Source organism: Eutrigla gurnardus, assembly GCF_963514095.1.
Source record: "Eutrigla gurnardus genome assembly, chromosome: 10".
NCBI classification, from domain to species: Eukaryota; Metazoa; Chordata; class Actinopteri; order Perciformes; family Triglidae; genus Eutrigla; species Eutrigla gurnardus.
Genome location: NC_139924.1, coordinates 4,177,849 through 4,203,883, shown reverse-complemented (window position 1 = coordinate 4,203,883; position 26,035 = coordinate 4,177,849). Strand labels below are relative to the sequence as shown.

The 26,035-nt window shown below is 44.2% G+C and overlaps 1 protein-coding gene across 1 annotated transcript in view; it reads right to left on the bottom strand.

The window, feature by feature from the left end:
- Positions 1 to 26,035, bottom strand: part of col4a3 (collagen, type IV, alpha 3) — an 82,379-nt gene that overhangs the window by 48,977 nt on the left and 7,367 nt on the right. The window contains exons 2-18 of the mRNA XM_084018772.1: positions 16,363 to 16,419; positions 9,769 to 9,858; positions 9,067 to 9,111; positions 7,742 to 7,786; positions 6,541 to 6,603; positions 6,118 to 6,171; positions 5,968 to 5,994; positions 5,625 to 5,699; positions 5,200 to 5,262; positions 5,071 to 5,106; positions 4,755 to 4,802; positions 4,502 to 4,576; positions 4,385 to 4,429; positions 4,200 to 4,262; positions 3,989 to 4,033; positions 3,743 to 3,796; positions 3,618 to 3,659 (exon numbers count right to left, since the gene is read on the bottom strand). Of these exons, the coding sequence (XP_083874898.1) occupies positions 3,618 to 3,659; positions 3,743 to 3,796; positions 3,989 to 4,033; positions 4,200 to 4,262; positions 4,385 to 4,429; positions 4,502 to 4,576; positions 4,755 to 4,802; positions 5,071 to 5,106; positions 5,200 to 5,262; positions 5,625 to 5,699; positions 5,968 to 5,994; positions 6,118 to 6,171; positions 6,541 to 6,603; positions 7,742 to 7,786; positions 9,067 to 9,111; positions 9,769 to 9,858; positions 16,363 to 16,419 (927 nt within the window). The remainder of the gene's footprint in view (positions 1 to 3,617; positions 3,660 to 3,742; positions 3,797 to 3,988; positions 4,034 to 4,199; positions 4,263 to 4,384; positions 4,430 to 4,501; positions 4,577 to 4,754; positions 4,803 to 5,070; positions 5,107 to 5,199; positions 5,263 to 5,624; positions 5,700 to 5,967; positions 5,995 to 6,117; positions 6,172 to 6,540; positions 6,604 to 7,741; positions 7,787 to 9,066; positions 9,112 to 9,768; positions 9,859 to 16,362; positions 16,420 to 26,035) is intronic.

Below are 26,035 nucleotides of genomic sequence, written 5' to 3'. Positions count from 1 at the left end.
TCCCTATCTCGCCTTCCCTCTATCAACCACCCGCAGACAGATTTATTGAAGGATACGAGGGTGCCCCCACTCTAAAGTGAGAGCACCCACACGTTCCAGAGAGCTTACTCCTACAGAGTTCACTTGCGCCTTCTCCCTTTACAGAGACACTCTCTGTTCCAAACTCCCCACGCAACGCAATGAACTGGACGATTACTTGTCCACCATTCTTAATCTGGCCCTCCGCTTTGGCAGCATGGTTTCTATCAATACCACACACACTTCGCCTCCGAAGTTGCAGCCCGCCTCTCACAGTTTAACGAGGCCACCTACTGGGGCGCTCTCGACAACGAGATTTACTGCCGCATCTTCGCTGCCCGTGTAGCCCTCACATGCTCCCTTCGCGGTGCCCAGCCTCCTCTCGCTAAAGAAGTTAAGGAAGGCCCCATGTCTTCCATCCTCCATTTCCTAACTCCGCATCAGCATCGGTATCGCATCAGTATTGCAACCAGGAAATACTCCGGCGAGAAACGCACCATTATCAATCTTTTAGCACCCCATGGCAGTACCATTCCCAGCACCAATAGCTTGATCCCGAGCGAAGAATTTTCTCTCCACTACGCCACCATCAACCTTGCCATTGCCTTAATAAAACCACTGGTAAAGGGTCGCGGCTCTCAAAAAACCAACATCACTACGCCACCATCAACCATGCCATCGCCCTTATTAAACTCGCCGGCAAAGGGTCGCGAACGGAACGGAATCACTTTCTTCTACGACGACCAACGGACTCACCCACATGACATCCATCTGTACATTGATGCTTCTCCTTCAGTCGTTTTTGGGGGCTTCTACAACGGAAGATGGTTCGAAGCAGTACGGCCCCCAGAGCTTGCAAATGAATGCCAGGTCGCTTCCCCGTGCTCTTGAGATCTACCCTATATTAGTCGCCACCATCTTGCGGGGACACAAATGGTCCCGCAAGTCCATCCACATATACTCGGATAACCTTGCAGTCGTCGACATAATTAACAAGGACGCTCCAACTCCCCATCCATCATGCAATTCATACAGAGCCCCATCCGGCACTCCGTTACACATCAATATGTTCTCCGCGCAGCTCACGTTCCCAGTCAAACAAACACTATCGCTGACTCTCTTTCCTGCTTCCTATTGCAGAAGTTCCGAAGCTTGGCACCTCACGCCAATACCTTCCAAAGCCATTCCTCCATATCACCCTCAACCCCCTCATCCTACTTGACAACTCGGAAAAGCTTCCACCTCTTCCACGACCAATACAACGCAACCTTTCCGTTGTTCGATCTTATCACCTTGACTCTTTCATCACTTACGCCCATTCCATCAGGGCAATCCAAACACACACCATCACAGCGTACCTTAGCGGTACCAGCTTCTTCTCCAAGCTAATAACCAGCAGTTCGGGCCTGGCCACCAGCCATCCCCAGATAACTTCCCTCATTAAAGGACTCCCACGCCAAGAGCCAGCCACAAACCCTCGTCATCTTCCTCTTACTGTCGACTTATTGTCGACAGTCCACCTGCCTCCGCACGATCCGTTCCAGGTACGGCACTCCTCAAGTCGCCCAACCTCGGAAGCCATGTTCTTGCTCGCCTCGTTGTTTTCCTCAGATGCTCCGCATTCACCTCCTCAACCATTCGCTTCGACTCAAGCCGTCATGCTGGCATTTTCGACTCGTCTCGCTTTTCAGACGACCTCATGGTGCTCCACTTACAGCTAACCATAACCAATCAATTCGGTCCACCCACGCCCGTCTTCTTCTTCAAGGTCCAATCACCAATGAATCCCTTCGAAAACCTCGCAAACTTTCGCAATTCCGCAAATGTCAGTGCACAACATGACAGATCCCTTCTTCATTTCCGAGTCCGGCAAAGTGGCTACACGATTCTAGTCCCAAGTGGCTACACGATTCTAGTCCCACCATCACTTTCGTCTCATGCTCTCATTGTCTGGTATTTGGCCTGACAACTACTCCGGGCACTTCTTCAGAATCGGAGCGGCCACTTCGGCCTCCCGTAGTGGCATCCCAGAACACTTCATACGTCCCGTGGGCCGCCGGTCCTCCCAAACGTACAACCGCTACATCTGTTCAGATCTCAAAGATCTCAAATCCTTTCAATCTCTTCTTAAGTAATTGGAGGTTTTTGGGGGTCCGTCGCTGCCCGGGAGCGGCGGCGGATTCTCTACAAGAATCCCCACAACGCACTCAAACGCTCAAGAACCAAGATCTTCGACACTTCATTCTCTTTGTCAATAATAATAAATCCTTAAATGGATCTCATTGAGGGTGTGGTCCTTGCTAGTGAATTGAAGCCTAATTGGCGGAATTTCAGATGCAGGTCCACACCTTAACAGCGCCAACTTCCGCATCTCTATAAATAGCCACCTGACCCTCTCCTCCGCTTCGCTCTCGTATTCTGCGCCCCTCCCCCCCACCCCATTTCTCTTCCCATTTCTTCTTTCTATCCTCTCCTTCGTAGGTCCACGAGGGGGTCCGTCGCTGCAGTGGCGGCGGATTCTCTACAAGAATCCCCACAACGCACTCAAACGCTCAAGAACCATGATCTTCGACACATTCTCTTTGTCAATAATAATAAATCCTTAAACGCATCTCGTTGACGGTGTGGTCCTTGCTAGTGAATCTGCTGGTATGGGTCTATCACTGTTAAAAAACTCCCTTTCCCAGATAATTAAGGTAAGCAGCCATATCACAGGCTCTAAGCAGAAAGGCCTGGAGGAACTCTATCAAAAGCAGATGCTAAAAAGGGTTGAATCTATCATTTCAAATAGTTCTCATCCCTAACAGGCTGAATTTCAGATGTTGCCACCCGAATCACGCTTCAAACTCCCACAACTCAAGACCAACAGATATAAATACTCTTTTGTTCCCACAGCCTTCTAAATTCCATAAAAAACCATAGATAACATAGACAACACCCCTCCCCCCCCAACTCACACTCTGGATATGCTGAGCCTCTGCCCTTATGTATATATATGTATGTATACATTTGTATGTGTATGTATGTGAATACGTGTATGTGTACGTATATATATGATGTATGTTTTATTATTTTACATATATTTATATTGACTACTATTTATGACTATATAGTGTTATTGTGATTGTGTGTGATTGTGTGTGACTTGGATCGGTTTTACTATCTATTGGAAAACAAATTGCCCCATTGCGGGACAATAAATTATTTTGAATTGAATTGAATTGGCTACTATTGGCTAAAGTTCGGCTCAAGTGAAAAATCGTAGACTAGAGCTTTAAATAAATGTCATCGATCTGAGCTATTATCGTAAGTCTCTGACTGACCATAGACAAAGTCAATAGCCTATTTGTTTCCTCCATTTCTGATTCAGCAATACCTGGACGTCAGTGATGACAGGAGGAGAATCTCAATGCTGATAGAATTTCACGACACAGCATCACACAAATTACTCGCTTGAGTTGAAATATTTCAATGTGTGTGAATATGCCACCTCATGCCCTCTGATGTTAATTTGTATTGACTTTGTATGTATACTTATTTTGGTAGAACTGGCCATCCTTCCTATCAATATTTGACTGAAAATAAAACTTCAGACTCACCTCTCCTGGAACACCTGGAAAACCACGATCACCTTTCTCTCCCTACAAACACACACAGACACACCATAAACACTCTGACTAAGTACTGAGTGTAATACTGTACCTGTACCTCATACAGTACTCACCGTGGCTCCTTCAATACCTGGAGGACCGAGGTATCCACGATCCCCTGGGTCTCCCTGCAGACACGCAGCAAGTTTATTTCAGAATCAGTGATCAGTCTTTACAGTCCGTATAGTACAAAACCCTATCTTGTTGTGAGTTTGATTGTTGTGTGATAATCAAACGCACTGACACAACAATACCGTTTTTCATTTTGTATCATATATGGTTGTTTTTCTTTCTTGCTTTCTTGTAACAAAGCACCTTACCTGTTCTCCTAGCTCTCCATGGGCTCCATCCTTTCCCGGTTTACCCTGGAACACAAACACCACGCAAATGTTTGACCAGAATTCTAATGAGGGTCAAGTAAGAAGCACACAATTCAACAAATAACCATAAGCATAGTATATTCATGTATTAATGAATAAACATGAGTACAATTCTCGGGTTAAAAATTGTAAAAGGGCCTCTCTCTCTTACTAGTGTGCCTGGATCACCTCGGCTGCCCTTTCCTCCTTTAGCCTCTGGTTTCCCTGGCACACCCTGGAGGAGTAAACAAACATACACATCAGTGTAGTCATCTGATAATAACAAATCAATTAAAACATGTTTTTTCTTTGAGTTTGTGATTCTGTCATACAGACTGTGAGACAACTCTGACTTACAAGAAGTCCATGACAACCTTTCCCTCCAACTTCACCGGGTTTTCCCTGAAATATAACAACAAAATATCAGTGAAGATGTGGAGATGGAAAGACGGACAGACAGACAGACAGACAGACCTTCAGTTCTTTGGATCCTTCAGCATACAATTTAATTCCTTTCTGTCCAGGAATCCCTGATGGGCCACGATCACCCTGACAACCAAACACAGATGATGATGATGATGACGATGATGATGAGGGTAGACATGGTTAGGTTATAAATGTTTGATTGTCTGCCGTATGTGACATTACGATAACAGTGTGACTATATGAATCCATAACCTAGGAATAAGAATAAGCATTAGGGTGCAATCCAGACCAGTAATCTCACCTTCTGTCCGCGGGGACCTGGTATCACTGGACTGGGACCCTCCTGACCCTGAAAACAAAACACAGCATTACCAGGACCGAATGATGACAAAAATAAATATAAATAAATATTTGTGGACATTAATTGTGATTATTGACTGATATTTTATAATTGCTTCCTTATCATGTGTGACAGTGATATTAACTTCTACGAACAAGATGTTAACTTATTAGTTCAGCCTGTTAAGGTTCATTTATTGTCTTCTATGGGAGACAGTTGTCTCGGACACATGAAAGTTGCTCCATCAAGACCAGACATCACGATAAAACACACTAACCTTCTCTCCTGGTAACCCTGGCATCCCTGGACTTCCCTAAATAAAAAAACAAACAAACAAAAAACAGAATGCTGTCAGCAGGTGCAGCCTTTGATAATAAACATTTAAAGTTTAAGGTCTGAAGCGTACAGAACGTCCAATGGGTCCTGGTGCTCCTGTCTGGCCTGGTTCACCTGGATCTCCTCTCAACCCCTGCAACACAAGCAGCCAATAAGCGCACACTCTCCACAAGCCAGCCTAAAGTTAATAACAAAAGTCAGGTACATAAATGACAATCACTTGTTGGCACTATGGCAGCCTGCTATGTTCATACTGGACTGATTTACATTTGAAGAATCTGTATAAAAGTAGTCTAAAAACCATCAATCCTGGTTGATGTGAAAAGCATGCTGGGATACTACAAGTCAGCTACTAAAATATCGTGAGGAACAACACTTGAGTCATTTGCTAAATGTGGGGAGTGACTGACGGCGTATCACAAGAACACAGGAACTGAATAAGCACGTTTGTTTAGTCTGAATATGAATATGACAACATTTGTGACAGGAACTGACATTTTCTCCTTCTCGTCCTGGAGGACCTGTTGCTCCTTTAATATCCTGAGTGATGGGAAAGACGAATGTGTGTCCCTGGAACCAGAAACAGAGCAATAAAACAGGGGTTGTTTGAGCTGTAGGATGACAGTTGAGTTGAAGAAATGTTGAAGCAATGTTGTTCTAGAGGCCCCTGTTGCACTGGTGGATTATCTTACTCATGTCACCCCTTATAAATGTTCTATGACATAACTAACAGTGTCAAATATTCTAGAACAATAGAACACAAAAACTGAAGAAAAAAAACATGTTTGAAAAATCCTTCCTTGAGAGGTTTCATCATGATAGTATGTTCAAGTCTTACCTTTGCACCTCGCTGTCCTGGTTGACCCTGAAAAACATTAGCATAGTAAGCTTTAGTTTCACAGAGCTAATTATCATGCTTAGCTTCAGCCTGCTTTTGCAGTAAACAGGAAGTATTCACACCATGCAATCACTTTTGTGCAGGACTTACTTGAAGTCCGAAAGGTCCTGGAACCCCAGCGAACCCTGGGTAACCAATATCCCCCTGGAAGACATACAACCATTAACCACATCAATCAGTGTTTATGTGGGTGGGCTCAGGTTATTCTGGTTCAGCTAGGTCCTCTGAAGAGTCAGGAGGTTTTTCACCCTCTGACGATGACCTCAATAATTATTCAATTGTTAAACTGAATGGAACTTTGTCGTAGTAATGTACTTCGAGGTACCTCAGGGGGCAATTCTAGGTCAGATTCCAATCTCCCTTTATATGCCTCTAATTAGTCACATCATTAGAAGAGAGAATATGTATTTGCAGATGATACACTAGTGTACCTACTTGTCCACCTGATTTGATAGTAACAATCTACACACCAGAGCGATGGGGAGATTAAAAGGTAGTGGGCCTCATCTCTACCTTTGTTCCATTGCATCCTGGGAGTCCTGGTCGGCCAATGGGTCCTTCACGTCCGGGCAGTCCCTGGAAAAACAAGCATAACAGTGTTTTCAAGTTCAACAAATCACACAAAAAATAATCTCCTCCAACCCCAACCGCTGAGGGAAACACCTGTCTCCTTAGCTACTTAATGATCCACTATGTTCACAAACTTGTGTCTCAGCCTGTCTGGAGCTGAACACAGTACCTGAGCAGGTAGAGAACAAAGTACCTGAGCAGTTAGTAAACAGAGTAGTGAACACAGTACCTGAGCAGGTAGTAAACAAAGTAGTGAACAGAGTACCGGAGCATGTAGTAAATAGAGTACCTGAGCAGGTAGTGAACAGAGTACCTAAGCAGGTAGTGAACAGAGTACCTGAGCGGGTAATGAACAGAGTACCCAAGCAGGTAGAGAACAAAGTACCCGAGCAGGTAGTAAACAGAGTATCTGAGCAGGTAGTGAACAGATTACCTGGGCAGGTAGTGAACAGAGTACCTGAGCAGGTAGAGAACAGAGTACCTGAGCAGGTAGTGAACAGATTACCTGGGCAGGTAGTGAACAGAGTACCTGAGCAGGTAGAGAACAGAGTACCTGAGCAGGTAGAGAACAGAGTACCTGTGCAGGTAGTGAACAGAGTACCTGAGCAGGTAGTGAACAGAGTACCTGTGCAGGTAAGGAACAGATTACCTGAGCAGGTACAGAACAGAGCACCTGTGCAGATAGTGAACAGAGTACCTGAGCAGGTAGTGAACAGAGTACCTGAGCAGGTAGAGAACAGAGTACCTGTGCAGGTTGTCAGAGTACCTGACAACCTGCACAGGTACCTGAGCAGGTAGAGAACAGAGTACCTGTGCAGGTTGTCAGAGTACCTGAGCAGGAAATGAACAGTGTACCTGAGCAAGTAGTAAACTTTTATACTTTTTATAGTTTTTTTCTCTGAACATGATGCTGATAAAAAAATGAATGTGTGAATTGTGCAGTTCAATAAAGCATGCTCATCCATCCATCCATCGTCTACCGCTTTGTCCTGTATTCAGGGTCGCGGGGAGGCTGGAGCCGATCCCAGCTTAAGGCATGTTCATAGTGTTAATAATTGTCGATATACTTTGATTTCTCTCTGTTCTCTGTATGCATTCTTTATGTTCTCTGAATGTATTCTGTATGTTATATAATGGTTCTTACCGGCAGTCCTGGAGGTCCTGGGAAACCTGGTTTTCCTGGAAGACCCTGGAGAAGAGAGACAAATCCTCAAATGACAGTTCCTTCACTGATTGTCTCTGCCAGGTACTCACTCATGTAGTCGGTCTATGTGTGTCCATGATTGAGTCTGGGAATGAGTGAGTGTGTATCTCATCCTGCTGTAGCAAACTGCATGGTGTTTTGCATGTCCAATTCTGGCTTCATGCTCACGGACCTGTCAATCCACCCATACAGGCCTCTAATAACACAGCTGAGTGCCTCAGCCACTACTCTGCACCCAAAGTGGGGGAAAACTGTTTTTTATGTCTTTGGCTAACATCTAATAGCTTTTGTATTTTGTTTTTTGGTAAGATTGCATGATGTCTCTTATACAATGATTTTCGAGACAAGTGTGTTTTTATGACATTTGACAGTACATTAGTGTCCAGATGGGGGGGTTAGTATTCACTAAATTAGACAATGCAGCAGTGGTCGTTTCAGACACGCTTGGTGGAGATCTGCACTCTACTGAATGTGAGGCAATTCCGGTACCTTGGTCATCTTATCAGCAATAGCCTACTGGGATGTCATCAAAGTTCCTACACCACCGAATTGCGTCAGCGTACTAAAAATGGAACGAACTGAAGCATGGGCTGACCGACCGAGAAATCTCAACACTCGCATGAGAATCCTAACCACATGTGTGCGGTCCCGGCTACTGTATGGTGTACAATCATGGGAACTATCAAGCAGTGAACTCCAAAAGCTGAATACTGTTCAGATGATAGCTGGCGGTTAAGCACGCAAGAATGTCCTGCCCCTAAACCAACGTAAAAAGGGGATTGAACCTGCAACCCCTAGTCGATGGTGATGTGGATTGGGTCTTTAAGATCTCGAACAGTAAACTGTACAAACTGACCAAATCGCAACCCATTGAAGTATATTGCAACATACAGTTTCTAAAGTACATAGCACACGTGTGTAGAATGCCAAATGATGCCATACAGAAAATAGTACTATGTGACAAGAGAAGATCATGGAGGAAGGTGGAACAGGCCCTAAAAACAATGATGAGGAAGAAAGACTTTGAGCAGATGTTGGAGATGTGGTTTCTGCCATGCTCTAAGCAGCTGCGCCCCAAGGCCAATCACGTGCCATGTGGGAAACTCTGATGATGATGATGACCATGACCATTCTAGTTTCATCTTTATTCAGTCAGGTATTATAGCTAAAACAATGCTCAATTAAGAGAAAATCCATAGTTTAAGACTTAAAGAGAATAAAAGAGTTGGTTCAATGAGAGGATGTTCATCATCAGTCGTTCCTACCCGAGAGCCTTTCAGTCCTGAACTTCCAGCTGTTCCCTGCTCACCCTGAGGACATAAAAACAAGAAGAGCGATCATATCCAATAATTCTGCAGCGATCATGACATTTTTTTTAAATTATAATTCGACTCAGCTGGTGCGTCACTATGAGTTTTATAAATGTCTTAGTAAACAGGACTTGACAACGTCATCGCCATGTCTCAATTCCTGGCTCACAAATGAAGAATTCAGAAATTAAGTAGAGATGTTCCAATAAAATTTACAATTTCTTATCGATACCGATTTTGACACCAAAACTTGCGTATCGGTGTGTTAAAAAACATGTCACTGTTTTACTAGTGGGACGTTCCAGTGGAGATTAATGTCAAATTGCTAACATTTTGCTAGCACCTGCCTGCCCAACAGAGATGAGATGGAAGCGAGAGGCTCATTTGTCAACTCCTTTCATCATCGATCTTGGACACAGCCTTTTTTTCCAGCGCTGATAATGAAAAGCGCTAATCAGTAAAGTATTGTGCTTCTTTCCCATATTTGTTGGGAGTCACACATGTGCTGTAGCGATCAGACAGCAAGTAACACGTGACAAATTATATGATACTCGCTAAAAGATTATTTTTAAACTGTTTAAACAAGTGAAATAACATTGATAATAATAATAATAATCTCTCAGCATTATTATTATGAATAATATCAGATGCTTTTACCTTTTCTCCAGATGAGCCCTGGTGACCCTCATTTCCAGGGTAACCAATCACCCCAGGAAGTCCATCGTATCCGAGGTAACCAGATTCACCCTGCAGAGGACAAAAACAAAGGTAGATCTCATGTAGAACAGATCCTGGGTCAGTTCATCAACCATGTGAACTTTCTGAGGATTTAGGGTCAGTTCAACATCAAGTTTAAAAACTAAATTAATTCAACACATAACTCAGATACAGAACAGATCCTGCACTGTAAAACATCGCTGAAATCTACAGTTACTGTATTATACACAATTCATTACTATATATGTTTTTTTACAGTACAGTGCTGCATAATTTACAATAGAAATCAGTTCACGTGACAAAATTACAGTAGTCAAAGCAATACTGTGGAAAATCACAGTAATTAAAACATTAATGTAGAAGAAATACAGTCGGGAGTGTAGAACCATAAATAGTAAAGCAGACCACTGTATTTTTCAAAAGCCAATAGGTTAACACTGTTTACTGTTTTGTTGTCGTTAATGTGTAATATTTATTATGTTTTATATTTAAAATATTTATATTGTTTGCTTCGATTATTTGTAAAGGTTTTTCTTTGACGATGTAGTCTTATTATTTGTTTTCTGTATGGAAGATTTTTATTTTGTCAGTCAAGTTTTCATCTTTCATGTTCCTATTCAGCAAATAACTATATAATAACAATAAACAATTGTGTTTGTCACGCCGGTGAGGTTTGTCTCGTCTTGGTTTTTGTCTTGTCATTTCTTGTATTATTTTGGAAGTAACTCCCCTCTCGTTTCAGGTCACTTGCCCTTCCTCATGTGTTTCCTGGTCTGATGTCATCCCTGATCCCTGATTGTTGTCACCTGTTGCTCGTTATCCCTCTGTATATTTAAGTCTGCGTCTCCCCTTGTCTGTTGCCTGTTCGTTTCGTCTCTCATTACGTCAGGACCCTCCAACCACAGACCATAGCCTAGCTAAGCCAAGTGGGTATTTTTGTAGTTTTTGTTTGTAGCTCATAGCCTGTTTTCCCTCCCTGTGGAGCGGTCTTTTGTTGTTGTTTTTTATTTAGAAATAAAACCTGTTTTTACTGCCTCCCTCCTTGCCAAAGCCTGACAGAACGAACTGGCCAGTATGGACTCAGCAGGGGTCAGGCAGTATTTGGAACTCCTCCAGGCCCGAGAAGTCCGTCTTTCCTGCCTGGAAGGGTCCCGGACAGCAATGGTGTCTCAACTCCACCTTTCAGCGCAACTCCAGCGCTAACCGGAACACCTCGCTCCACCTACCACAGCAGCTCCATCAGCCACAGCCATGCTACCAGACCATGCCTCAGCCACAGCCATGCTACCAGACCATGTCTCAGACACGGCCATGCTACCAGCCCATGCCTCAGCTCGATCCCCAGTCCACGAGGAGGTCTGTCCGTCACCAGCCAGACGGAGGTCAGTCCGTCTCCAGCCCAGGCAGAGGATCGTCCGTCACCAGTCCAGACGGGGGACCGTCCAACTCCTGCCCGGCCACCCGAGCGTCCCCGTCCGCTTGGTCGCCCTTCTGCCTGGCCTCCCAAGCCACCCCGTACGCTTGGTCGCCCTCCTGCCCGGCCACCCGAGCAGCCCCGCCCGTCGGGTCGTCCCCCTGCCCGACCTCCTGAGCGGTCCCGCCCGATTGGTCTCCCTCATGCCAGGGTTTGCCCTCATGTCCGGCCTCCCGAGCCCCTCCTCCAGGCCCTGCTGCCCGCCCTCCCGGACCATATCATGGACTGTTGAGACGTCTGGGATTCGTCCCTTAAGGGGGGGGGGGGGGGGGGGGGGGTACTGTCACTCCGGTGAGGTTTGTGTTGTCTTGGTTTTGTCTTGTCATTTCCTGTTTTATTTTGGAAGTAACTCCCTTCTCATTTCAGGTCACTTGCCCTTCCTCATGTGTTTCCTGGTCTGATGTCATCCCTGATCCCTGATTGTTGTCACACCTGTTGCTCATTATCCCTCTGTGTATTTAAGTCTGCGTCTCCCCTTGTCTTGTGCCAGTTCATTTCGTCTCTCGTCATGTCAGGACCCTCCAACCACAGACCATAGCCTAGCTAAGCCAAGTGGGTATTTTTGTAGTTTTTGTTTGTAGCTCATAGTCCACTTTCCCTCCCTGTGGAGCGGTCTTTTGTTTGTTCTTTTTAATTTAGAAATAAAACCTGTTTTTACTGCCTCTGCCCTGCATCTGAGTCCTCCCTCTTTGCCAAGCCTGAAGGGTTATTGACAATTTCCTTGTTTCTGTATTGAACTAATTGAGAAATGTATTAATTTTATTAATGATTATGATAATTACAATTACAATCTCACACCTGTGATATACTGGTTACCTGTCTGTCTCTACATGTCAGCCCTGTGACTCCAGCCCCTCCCCGGTTGATGATGGGATGATGATCACAATAATACTATATATATATATATATATATATATATATATATATATATATATATATATATATATATATATATATATATATATATATATTTCAGAAGGGGCGGGTGCGGTGCGATTTGGGTGGCTGTCCTGGGCAGGTGTCCCGGCGACCCAATCCCCGGACGGTGACACTAGCCATGGGGACATGGAATGTCACCTCACTGGGGGGGAAAGAGCCTGAGCTAGTGCGGGAGGTAGAGCGCTACCGGCTAGAGGTAGTCGGGCTCACCTCCACGCACAGTCTGGGCTCTGGAACCCAACTCCTTGAGAGAGGCTGGACTCTCTTCTACTCTGGAGTTGCCCGCTGTGAGAAGCGCCGAGCTGGTGTGGGCTTGCTTATAGCCCCCCATGTCAGCCGCCATGTGTTGGAGTTTTCCCCAGTGAACGAGAGGGTCGTTTCCCTGTGCCTTCGGGTCGGGGATAAGTCTCTCACTGTTGTTTCGGCCTACGGGCCTAACGGCAGTGCAGAGTACCCGGCCTTCTTGGAGTCCCTGGGAGGGGTACTGGAGAGTGCTCCAACCGGGGACTCCATTGTTCTACTGGGGGACTTCAACGCTCACGTGGGTAACGACAGTGTTACCTGGAGGGGCGTGATTGGGAGGAACGGCCTCCCCGATCTGAACCCGCGTGGTGTTCTGTTATTGGACTTCTGTGCTAGTCACGGTTTGTCCATAACGAACACCATGTTCAAGCATAAGGGTGTCCATCAGTGCACGTGGCACCAGGACACCCTAGGCCGGAGGTCAATGATCGACTTCGTGGTTGTGTCATCTGACCTCCGGCCGTATGTCTTGGACACTCGGGTGAAGAGAGGGGCTACGCTGTCAACTGATCACCACCTGGTGGTGAGTTGGATCCGCTGGCAGGGGAGGAAGCTGGACAGACTTGGCAGACCCAAACGTGTTGTGAGGGTCTGCTGGGAACGTCTGGTGGAACCCTCTGTCGGGGAGGTCTTCAACTCCCACCTCCGGGAGAGCTTTGACCGGATCCCGAGGGAGGCTGGGGACGTTGAGTCTGAATGGACCTTGTTCTCCGCTTCCATTGTGGACGCGGCTGTTCGAAGCTGTGGCCGTAAGGTCTCCGGTGCCTGTCGTGGTGGCAATCACCGAACCCGGTGGTGGACACCGGAAGTAAGGGATGCTGTCAAGCTGAAGAAGGAGTCCTACCAAACCTGGTTGGCTCAGGGGACTCCTGAGGCAGCTGACAGGTACTGGCAGGCCAAGCGTGCTGCAGCGCGGGCGGTCGTTGAAGCAAAGGTTTGGGTCTGGGAAGAGTTCGGGGAGGCCATGGAGGAGGACTATCGGTCGGCCTCGAGGAGATTCTGGCAAACCATCCAGCGCCTTAGGAAGGGGAAGCAGCCCTCCACCAACACTGTTTACGGTGGAGGTGGGGAGCTGTTGACTTCGACTGGGGATATCGTCGGGCGGTGGAAGGAATACTTCGAGGATCTCCTCAATCCCACTGACACGTCTTCCATTGAGGAAGCAGAGGCTGGAGACTCGGAGGTTCATCCACCCATTACCCGGGCTGAAGTCACCGAGGTAGTTAAGAAGCTCCCCGGTGGCAAGGCACCTCAAGTCTCTGGATGTTGTGGGGCTGTCTTGGTTGACACATCTCTGCAACATTGCGTGGCAGTCGGGGACAGTGCCTCTGGACTGGCAGACCGGGGTGGTGGTCCCTCTATTCGAAAAGGGGGACCGGAGGGTGTGTTCCAACTATCGGGGGATCACATGTTGTGGAAAAATGAATCTGCCCAATAAAGATCAACAACCAGGATCAGCTTTTTCTCCGAGGTTTATTCCACTAAGTATTCTCATCTGCAGAGGAGGTTCACCCCTGCCTTCTGATGCAAAGGTTCAGAATCAGCAGGAATGACCCTGAGTCCAACAACAGTCTCCCTTTTAAGGAGGAGGAACCAAAGGACGGATCATGTCCTATCTTACAAAGACAAGATGTACAGGCAAGGTCAAGATTTACAGAACACAGGCGTCATAGTCCTGAAATTATCTTATGTCAATGTGGCACTCATGTTCATATCATCTACAAACAGGCATTCATTTTCGTCATAGCATAACAGTCAGATGAGGAGATGCGGATCGAGTCAGCCTGACAAATATTCTGATTATAAAGTACAAACATCCAAAATTCCCATTACAGTCTTCTCAGCCTCCCCGGGAAAGTCTATTCCAGGGTACTGGAGAGGAGAATTTGGCCGATAGTCGAACCTTGGATTCAGGAGGAACAATGCGGTTTTCGTCCTGGCCGTGGAACACTGGACCAGCTCTGAACCCTCCGCAGGGTGCTCGAGGGTTCATGGGAGTTTGCCCAACCAGTCCACATGTGTTTTGTGGACCTGGAGAAGGCATTCGACCGTGTCCCTCGTGGCATTCTGTGGGAGGTACTTCGGGAGTACGGGGTCGGGGGCCCTCTGCTAAGGGCTGTTCGGTCCCTGTACGACCGGAGCAGGAGCTTGGTTCGCATTGCCGGCAGTAAATCAGACCTGTTCCAGGTGCATGTTGGAGGCAGGGCTGCCCTTTGTCACCGGTTCTGTTCATTAATTTTATGGACAGGTTTTCTAGGTGCAGCCATGGGCCGGAGGGGATCTGGTTCGGGAGCCACTGGATTTCATCCCTGCTCTTTGCGGACGATGTGGTCTTGTTGGCTCCTTCGAGCCAGGACCTCCAGCATGTCCTGGGGCGGTTTGCAGCCGAGTGTGAAGCAGCCGGGATGAGGATTAGCACCTCCAAATCTGAGGCCATGGTTCTCGACCTGAAAAAGGTGGCTTGCTCCCTCCAGTTCGGGGGGGAATTCCTGCCTCAAGTGGAGGAGTTTAAGTATCTTGGGGTCTTATTCACGAGTGAGGGAAGGATGGAGCGTGAGATTGACAGGCGGATCGGTGCAGCGGCCGCAGTAACGCGGTCGTTGTATCGGTCCGTCGTGGTGAAGAGAGTGCTGAGCCGAAAGGCGAAGCTCTCCATTTACCGGTCAATCTACGTTCCTACCCTCACCTATGGTAATGAACTTTGGGTCGTGACTGAAAGAATAAGATCCCGGATACAAGCGGCCGAAATGAGCTTCCTCCGCAGGGTGGCGGGGCGCTGCCTTAGGGATAGGGTGAGGAGCTCCGTCACACAGGAGGAGCTCGGAGTAGAGGCGCTGCTCCTCCACATCGAGAGGAGCCAGTTGAGGTGGCTCGGGCATCTGTATCGGATGCCCCCTGGACGCCTCCCTCGGGAGGTGTTCCAGGCATGCCCCACCGGGAGGAGACCCCAAGGAAGACCCAGGACACGCTGGAGTGACTATGTATATATATATATATATATATATATATATATATGACTGTAAAAATCAGTTCACCTGCTGCCACACAGAGCCAGTAGACTCAGGTGAGTTAGGGTGTACATATATCCTGGCTGTGGTCCAGGTGCATTCACGTACCTGAGCAAGCGCTCTAGAGAGACGTTTCATGTTCAGCAGAGAGGAACCAGCCTTTATTCTCCTGCTGAATACACCTGAGATCATAGAGTTCATAACTGGGTGGTCTCAGGTACCAACACACCTGAGACACAAAGAGACTCCAATGAGGCTCACATACATATATACATATATATATATATATATATATATATATATATATAGAGAGAGATAGTCTTTGTGTATGTGTGTGTGTATTCATTTCTGCTTTTAATATAATAATCATACATTATTGTTACTATTATAGAATCCAATGTTGTGAAATAATGTTAATTAATTAACAAATTAATAAATACAATCTATTTTAACCTACATTAATTTTGTGATCATGATCTTGTTCTGAAGGAACAGTTTTACTATATTTAAATTCGTTATCAGACTTCAGCACTTTTCCATTAGACCCTAACCACCAAGTTGAAATGTAAATTAATTATAAACTCACTTGTATTTATTATAGTATAGATTTTGACAATAAGAACAATGATTTGTCATATTTCAGAAATTAAATACTGACTAAAAGGAGTTAACAATTAATAGATGTCTGCAGTGACAGCAGGTCAACACTGGAGGGAAGCAGAGGGTCAGTGAGGTGAAGAGGATGATGATGGATGGATGATGGATGGATGGATGGATGCATCGATGGATGCATGGATGGATGGATCTCACCTTTTGACCTTTGACTCCGTCACAGTGACAGAGAGACTTCCCGCTGCAGTGACACACCTGCAGGCACAGAAGATAAGAAAATATAAATTAGTTTATGTACAATATATTTATTTATATAATATATTTGAGGTACTCATTCTAGACCAGATCAGAGTCAGTCCATGTCCAGACTGTATTTTTAATAAAATAGAAGGTTAAGATTCTGATAATATCTTAAAATATTTTAATATTTTTTTTATTTTAGATCCAACTTAATTTTAGTTTGTACAGATTAAAGCATTGAATTGTTCAGTCTACAATAGTAGAAAGTTAAATAGTAATCAAGGTTACATAATGCAATTTATTTTACTAAACATGGGTGTAGTGAGTAAACTCTACTCAAATTAGTTCACTTAAATTATAAATTATATTATAAATATAATTGACGCAGATGTATTTATAAATATCTGGATTTAGATACATTTAATCTGTGCAGCCATTAAAAAAAGTACATTTAAAAAAATAATTTCAGTAAAGTAGAAGAACTTTCTAAGCACAAAAAGAACATTTCATCCTACATCTACAGTATTTGAGTAAATGTACTGATGAATGTCCACCATTGTTTGTCTAGATTGCTAATTACACATCTGAGTGTATGAAATGACCTGTGGAGTTCCCCAAGGCTCCATTCTCAGGTCTCTTCTGTTTCCACTATCACAGATTGGACAGCAATGCATCATATTCTAGAAGATCATCATGTGTCCTGTAAGAACCAGATAGTAGGGGAGCTTTCTCAACACAAAGGAACACCTAATCCTTCAGTTTATCACAAACATCAACATGTTTGGACATACCTGGTCCTGGACAGGTGCAATATTTACCTCTGAGAAGGGAATAGTATACGTGCAGGTACTCCGCTACAAGTAAATATATCTTGTAGCGGACGCTTGGCGTCAACAAATAAGGCGGAGAGATTCATGACGGGTGCTTAAATTTTATTGTTGCTGTTACACCGTGAAAACTACGGAAAAGAAATACAGAAAGAAAAATAAAAGATACATTCATTGAAAAACATTTATTTCAAACTCGGGAATAAAATAAAAGCCCAAATACGAGTTAAACATACCTCGTTCCACTAAACCAAGGGAGCTAATATCATTGTTTTGAAGGTGCCTTCTGGAGAACCATATTCCCCCTAATGACAACAAACAAACTTAGAACAGATCGTAGCAACCGGAACAACATAAAGATGATAGTGATTACATTAAAATAGAGCAAGCTTACTTCGGTATCAAAGAAACACCTCGGCAGCACAGACGCCACGCCAACCCAGCGGGAACAAAGGAGATGGTGACGGGGGCGCACACAGGTGAGGAGACGCACAGGTGAGCTTACAGGGTTCATAGTCTCCTCCCTTTTATAACCTACCACCCTCGCCAAGATTGGCCACTAGATGGCAAGACAAAGCCATCCATTGGCTCAAACAGACAGCACACAAAAAAGGAGAACGAGGTGACGGCCCAAATTAATCTACTGTTCTTTACACTCCCACCAATCATGTTATGATGAATTTATTACCAGAAGAATCATACATGATTTTAAAAACAAGTAGTAGTAAAGTAAAAGTAACACAATTTAAAGCTCAGGTTTATGACTTCTGACATTCTTGTATTAAACCACAAATGTTAACATGTTGGCATAATAATAGCAAACACCAAGTCACTCATTCTCTAAAAGGAGCACCAGCCTCTGAATGGCTCTTTCAATAATTGAAAGTTTCCCTGATGATTCCCGATCTCCCACTTGCACTTTGACCTTACGAACTAGGTTGTCATTTCCTTGAATGGGTTCAACAACCCGTCCCAACTGCCATTGGTTTCTGGGGAGAAAGTCATCCTTGATGATGACAACATCATTAACTTTGAGGTTGCGCCGAGGGACATGCCACTTCTGCCGTGTAGAAATATTCAAGAGGTATTCCTTCTTCCAACGACTCCAAAACTGTTCAATCAAATATTGCACTCGTCGCCACCGCTTCGTGGCATACATGTCTTCCCTTACAAATTTCCCAGGAGGTGGGAGAGCAACTTTGGTCTTCATCAGAATAAGATGGTTGGGCGTCAAGGGCTCTAGTGATGTGGGATCATTGATTCCATCTGTGTTCAGTGGGCGGCTGTTAACAATGGCCATAGCTTGATAGAACAACGTTCGGAGTGAAGCATCATCTAGTCTACCAGGACAGAGAGAAAGAGTGGCCCTAAACACATTTCTCACAGTCCGAATTTGGCGTTCCCAAACACCACCGGCATGACTCGCTGCGGGAGCGTTAAAGATGAACTCACATTGTTTATCAGCCAGGTAAACCTCGAGTTGAGTGATGTCACACTGCTTGAGTGCCTCTCTGAGCTTATTCCTAGCTCCCACAAAATTTGTTCCATGGTCACAATGGAGTTGACGTACCGCTCCTCTGAGGCTAATGAAAAAACTTAAAGCATTGATAAATGTGTCTGTTGACAGATCCTCCAACATTTCAATGTGAACAGCTCGGGAAGAGAGGCAAGTTAGGATCAATCCATACCTCTTACATTCCTTACGTACTCTCTTGATGATGAATGGGCCAAACACATCCATACCACAGTGTGTGAATGGTGCTGATACCTCAACTCGTTCCCTTGGAAGCTCAGCCATACGTTGCTCCTCTACTGGGCGTCGGAGTTTCCTACACCTCACACAGTTGTATATCAGCTTGGCAAGAGATTAACTCCCACCAATAAGCCAAAACCCATTAGCTCTAAGCTCCATTTGAGTTTGACTTCGACCTTGATGACAAATTCTGTCATGGTAATGAGACAGAATGAGCTTGGTAATATGAGAGTTTTTTGGAAGGATGACTGGGTGTTTTAGTTCTTGACTAAGAGATGATTGCTTTAGCCTCCCACCAATTCGAAGTAAGCCCTTATCCACAATAGGATCAAGGCGGAAAAGAGGACTGGAACAAGGTAGACTACCTCCTCTCACAAGTGTTTTTATCTCTTGGGGAAATGCTTCCTGCTGAGCGAGTTTAATGACCACCTCAGCTGCTCTCTCTCGTTCTTCAACAGTCACATGATTATCTTGACGTCCTTGCTTGGATGCTAGCCTCTTAATTCTTGCAACAACCTTGAGAAGCCTTATCCAAGATGAAAATCGGTTCAAACTGCTGAGCATGTTGTTCAAGTCACTGGTGGTGGTAGTGGCTACATTCACTTGAACTACTCTAACTTCAGGGTCACCCACCAGCAGTTCAGTAGAGAAGTTAGGTCTAGGTTTCACTTCTTGCTCCCACAGGAATTTGGGTCCTGACATCCAGCTTGTTGAGATGCCAGAGACATGAAGGCCTCTAGAGGCATGGTCGGCTGGATTTTCTAATGTATCAACATAATGCCACTGACCAGGATCTGTTTTTTCCTTTATCACTTCAAGGCGATTTGCGACAAACATATGACACCTTCTTGAGTCATTATGGATGTATGCCAGCACAACTTGAGAGTCTGTCCAAAAGAACTCCTCATCGATTTTCATCTCCAGTTCAGTTTTCAACATGGCACTTGTTCTGGCAGAGACCACAGCAGCAGAAAGTTCCAATCTTGGAATGCTCATGATTTTTGTAGGCGCTACTCTTGCCTTGGTCATCACAAGGCTACAGTAGATTTCATTTCTGTCGTTGATGTACCGTACATAGGAACATGCACCATAACCAACATTACTGGCATCTGAGAAGTGATGCAGTTCTATCCTCATGATGTCACCAAAGTTGTGTGGGTGATAGCATCTGGGTATCGTGACTTCTCTCAGTTTCTGGAGACCAGCCTTCAACTCCTCCCACCGTGAGTATACATCCTCAGGAAGGTGCTCATCCCATCCCTTACCCATGCGACACAATTCTTGTAAAATGCACTTTCCACGTAAGGCGAAAGGGGAGACAAAGCCCAGTGGGTCATACAAAGAGGCAACAACTGAAAGAATACCACGGCGAGTAGCAGGTTGATCCTTTAAGTTGACATTGAAACTGAAGGTGTCATGTTCTATTGACCACTGAATGCCAAGCGCACAACCTACTGATGTCGCATCTAGACCAAGATCATGGGAATTAGCAGTTGTCGCCCTTTCTGAGGAATCAACACAGCTCAGAACTTCTTGCCTGTTTGAGTTAAACTTATGCAAACGCAAACCTCCCTTTTTGCACAACCTCTGAGCTTCCACAATCAAGTCCTTGGCTTCTTTGATTGAAGGAACACTGGTCAGGCCGTCATCTACATAAAAGTTCTTCTCAACAAAGGCTGAGGCTGAAGAATGTGCAGATTTATGTTGCTGTGCTAAATACTTAAGGCCGAAGTTGGCACAACCAGGGGACGAGGCAGCGCCAAAGAGGTGAACTGCCATTTGATATTCCTGGGGTTCCGTATCCAAATCTCTCCCCCCCCCCCCCCCCCCCCCCCCCAGAGAAACCTCAGATACTTTCTAAGCACAAAAAGAACATTTCATCCTACATCTACAGTATTTGAGTAAATGTACTGATGAATGTCCACCATTGTTTGTCAAGATTGCTAATTACACATCTGAGTGTATGAAATGACCTGTGGAGTTCCCCAAGGCTCCATTCTCAGGTCTCTTCTGTTTCCACTATCACAGATTGGACAGCAATGCATCATATTCTAGAAGATCATCATGTGTCCTGTAAGAACCAGATAGTAGGGGAGCTTTCTCAACACATAAAGGAACACCTAATCCTTCAGTTTATCACAAACATCAACATGTTTGGACATACCTGGTCCTGGACAGGTGCAATATTTACCTCTGAGAAGGGAATAGTATACGTGCAGTACTTAAGTAAATATATCTTGTAGCGGACCCTTGGCGTCAACAAATAAGGCAGAGAGATTCATGACGGGTGCTTAAATTGTATTGTTGCTGTTACACCGTGAAAACTACAGAAAAGAAATACAGAAAGAAAAATAAAAGATACATTCATTGAAAAATAGGGATGTCCGATAATATCGGCTGTCCGATAATATCGGCCGATATTAGCCTATTTTTGTAATATCTGTTCATATCGTTATCGGTTTGTCCACCGATAATGAAAACCGATTATATAATGCCTGGGTTGTGCTGCTGCCTGCTGCTGCCGCTGCTGCTGCTTGTTGGGTCCTGACATTTACCGGCGCGCAATTGATGACATCATCAAACCGCACCACCAAAAAAACAACAGAAGAGTGTGGCTAGTGTAGCTAACAGGTTGCTCGCTCGTTGTTACACAAAATGTCTGCGGTCTGGAGTTTTTTTAACGTTTCCCTGCTAATGCCCGTGTAGCACGCAAGTACCTCACTGCACCCTGCACCAGTATAGACAGTGAACGGCTGTTCAGTGCTGTCTCGCATGTCATCAACGAGAAGAGGAATCGTATACATTGCGACAATGCTGAGATGCTTATTTTCATTCAGAAAAATCTCCCTCTTAAACAGTAGTACGAGGATGAGAATTAGAGCACTTTAAGTCGTTGCACTCTAATTTATGTTTGCTTCTTTGAACTGAAGCTGTTTTTTTTTTGTGCCTTTTTTATTTGCACATTTTTTGTTACTCATGTGAAAGAGAGGGCAGAAAGAAACGGTTTATATTTTTAATGATTGTTTTAGCCAAGTTATGGACAGTTACATATGGCCCATCAATCTTTCAGCATCTTTCTCTGGACAAAAGGAGAACTTTGTTTACTACTCTGGAAGGTTTGAACTGAACTGTGTGCCTTTCTTGTTTTTATTGCACACCACATTAATATTGCAGGTTTTGTTTTTGCTCATGTTTAACAGGGCTGATTGAGCCCAGTTTATATTTTCAATTGACAATTACTGTATTAGCCCAAGTAATGGGCTAAGGACTGAGTCTGTCTCTAGGCTATGTCTTTGCACTTTTATTGCCTTTGTGTGCACTTTACCTCATTCCAAAAGTGTTGTTTGTTGTACCTCATAGAAATGAGCAGTTTTCAGTAGGCTGTCCTACACTACACATGTTTACACATGTTGACAAAATGTTAATAAATATGGAACTTTTCCATAAGTTGAAGTAGTGTCCTTATTTTTTTTATAGACAATGTATGACAGGAGATAATGTGATGGGACCTAAAATTTTCTGGGGGGAAAAAACGCCTGCATATGTATATCGGTATACCATATCGGTTGATATCGGAATCGGAAATTAAGAATTTAGAGAATATCGGATATCGGCAAAAAGTCAACATCGGATATCCCTATTGAAAAACATTTATTTCAAACTCGGGAATAAAATAAAAGCCCAAATACGAGTTAAACATACCTCGTTCCACTAAACCAAGAGAGCTAATATCATTGTTTTGAAGGTGCCTTCTGGAGAACCATATTCCCCCAAATGACAAACAAACAAACTTAGAACAGATCGTAGCAACCGGAACAACATAAAGATGATAGTGATTACATTAAAATAGAGCAAGCTTACTTCGGTATCAAAGAAACACCTCGGCAGCACAGACGCCACGCCAACCCAGCGGGAACAAAGGAGATGGTGACGGGGGCGCACACAGGTGAGGAGACGCACAGGTGAGCTTACAGGGTTCATAGTCTCCTCCCTTTTATAACCTACCACCCTCGCCAAGATTGGCCACTAGATGGCAATACAAAGCCATCCATTGGCTCAAACAGACAGCACACAAAAAAGGAGAACGAGGTGACAGCCCAAATTAATCTACTGTTCTTTACATATCTATTCACTTTCCCCTGTGGTTAACCTCAGAGTTTGCGTTTAAAGAGTACTCTACTAGTATCACTTACAATATAACATATTTCAATACAGTATTAGTTTATGGAACCTTCATGATCGATTCTGCGGGTTTAAACCTCCATGCTTCCTACAGGTGTAACAGTTTGGTCCTGACTGAAATTAGTCTCAGGTTTAGACTGAAGATGATGAACATGTTTCTTCATGAACTCTTTATCTGTCAGACATGTTTGTGAGGTTTTAACCCAAACAGCTTCATGTATCCTGCAGGTGTAACAGTTCTCTTCGTGTGATAAACTGGAGCAGACAGACAGGCAGACAGACAGGCAGCCCGATTAACGTCTGATGTCCTCTTATCTTCATTCCTGTCTCACACCGATGCCTCAACACGTCCTGTAGCATTGAAACGTGGGTCTTTACTGTGAGGGTTCAGGTGTCTCACACAGACTGCATAAGACTCTGAAGTACATATCAGATTTCAGTTTGACCAAACCTCACTGTGGAGGTGAACATCCAAAATTCTAATAAGTTGTTAGACAACGTCTTTTCTCTTCGGGTGTCAGGTATCATTCAAACCAGTGGCGCAAAAAGTGGGTATTGACTATATGCGGTGCATAGGGCCGCCGCACCAGGGGGGCGCCAAAGCAATGGTTAAAAAAAAAAGAAAAAAGAAAAATGTATTTTCTATATGTAGCTGCTTGTGCGCTTCTAACATTTTAGAGGACTAACAGGCTAGAGTAGGCGCCCTATTTCATAAGATTCCACCATAGAATGTAGACATAGAAGAGGGAGCGAGGCGCCGTGAGCACTACTGAGGTACGAGTAGTGAGTTGTCTATGGAAAAAGATGGATAAAGCAAAAAAGCTGTTGGGGGCTAAAAACAGAAAAAGAAAGAGGGAAAAGGAGATGGTATGTCAAGGGATGTAACAGCAGTTGAATAAGTGGATGGTGAAAGGCAACAGGTAAGTTTTAAAGTGAGACGTGTCTACTTGCTTGGAGGATTTGAAATAATGTTAGACTAGCGTTTGCTAACATAGGAATGTAACAGGCAAATAGGAGATTACGGCTACTTTAAAGTCCAAGTCGGCAAGTTCGGCGGATTGAGGGGACTCTGTCAGATTTTGAATGTTTACAACTCTCACGCTCCTACCCCACGACCACCGACCTCCTTCCCCTCGACTTCGTGCCCTTTGAAATCCCTTAGATCACCCCACCTTTGAAACGTGGGTCCGATGTTGACTCTGGTTTTATCACGGGCACCGTCACAATCTTTCTTTTTTTCCTTCTTTTCCACCGGTGTTTTCTTTTCCTTGGTTGTTTTGGACCTCCTCGTTTCGTTTTTTAACCGATGGAATTGGAAGTTTGTTGCTACTTCCCTCCGCCTCCCCCCTGTGATAGTGGTACGACCCGAGGGGGGAGGGGCTCTGTGTGTGCACGAACACAGCCTTGCATGCTGGTTGAACAGGATGATCCGGGCTCTGTTGATTTTTGCAAAACAACAGGCTTTATTGATTGATTTATGTTGTTCTATCGGAGCGTAGTGTCGGCTTCAGTGATCAAAAAATGTTGCCAACTGGGACATTAATGCAATAATGCTGATCTGAAAACTGGAAAATACAAGGTAGCATTTACAATAAATGACAAGAATCTGGAAAGTATAACTAATGCAATGAGTCTGGTTTACCATGGAATCATACATAGATTTGCTCCCGTTTACTTGGAGGCTTGTAAATTCATGTTAACAGACTACCTTACTTACTTACCTAGTGTTTGCTAACATTGAGTCTGGGAAGCTAAAGTGGGGGTTATGGCTAGCTTAATGCAAACTAATATTGCTGATAGCTACATTTGGTTAACCCCTATGGTACCAATGCCATGCATGACACATCTCAATTGTTTTAAGGTAACACAACAACTGGTAAATATAAGGCAATGAATTACAGCTGGAAAACAATGGTTACCATGGCATGGAATTACAGATTTTGTGCTACCATTAGCTGTTCTCAGTTTTTTAGCAATCATGTTATCTGTGCTGTCATACATACATATTTTAGGTGACATGGAAGCTGTTATTACCCCCCTGACACTTGCTAGTTGCGCCCCTGATACAAACACTTGAAATAATTGTTACAGAAATACTTATTTCCTTCCAAATGCATTTTTTTACTTGAAGCTTTCCATTTTATTCAACTTTATAACAACCAAATAGAAATATAATGTCTCTCCATGTTTGAGCGACAGGTAAAAAACTAAACACACAATACTATTAATGCATAAGTAATAATCTAATAATACAATATATAGTAGTAGTAGTACACTTACAGCAGTATGTGTAGCCTATGTTTAGTTTTAATACTTTATGTACAGTTTGCTTCTAAAATCCAGACAAATCCTGAATACATAGTTAAGGGTTTCATTTTTTTTATTTAATTTGTTTTCTGATCAACTGAGTGTCTCTGATTAAAATAATCAAACTTAATGGGACTATTTCTCGAATTGAACATGTTAAACGTGGAAATGACTTGATGCTTGTAGTGAAAATGATTTTAAAGTTTCCTGTCACTGTGGAGCTGCTTTGAGTCAGAGAGAATTTTCTTTTCACTGCAGCTCAGCGGATCAGATTGTGTGTGTGTGTGTGTGTGTGTGTGTGTGTGTGTGTGTGTGTGTGTGTGTGTGTGTGTGTGTGTGCATGTGTGTGTGTGTATGTGTGAGTGTGTCAGTAATAACAGCAGATCAGAACAAAAGGCTGAAACAGAAAACAGACAATCTAAAACAACAGAGAAGAGACAGACACTGTCTGACTGACTGCACAGAGACAGACAGACAGTTTTATTTCCTGTCAGACATTCTTTATGCATTCTTTGATTTCTGCAACATCGTCGACAGTCCAAGTCCATAGAAACTGAATGTC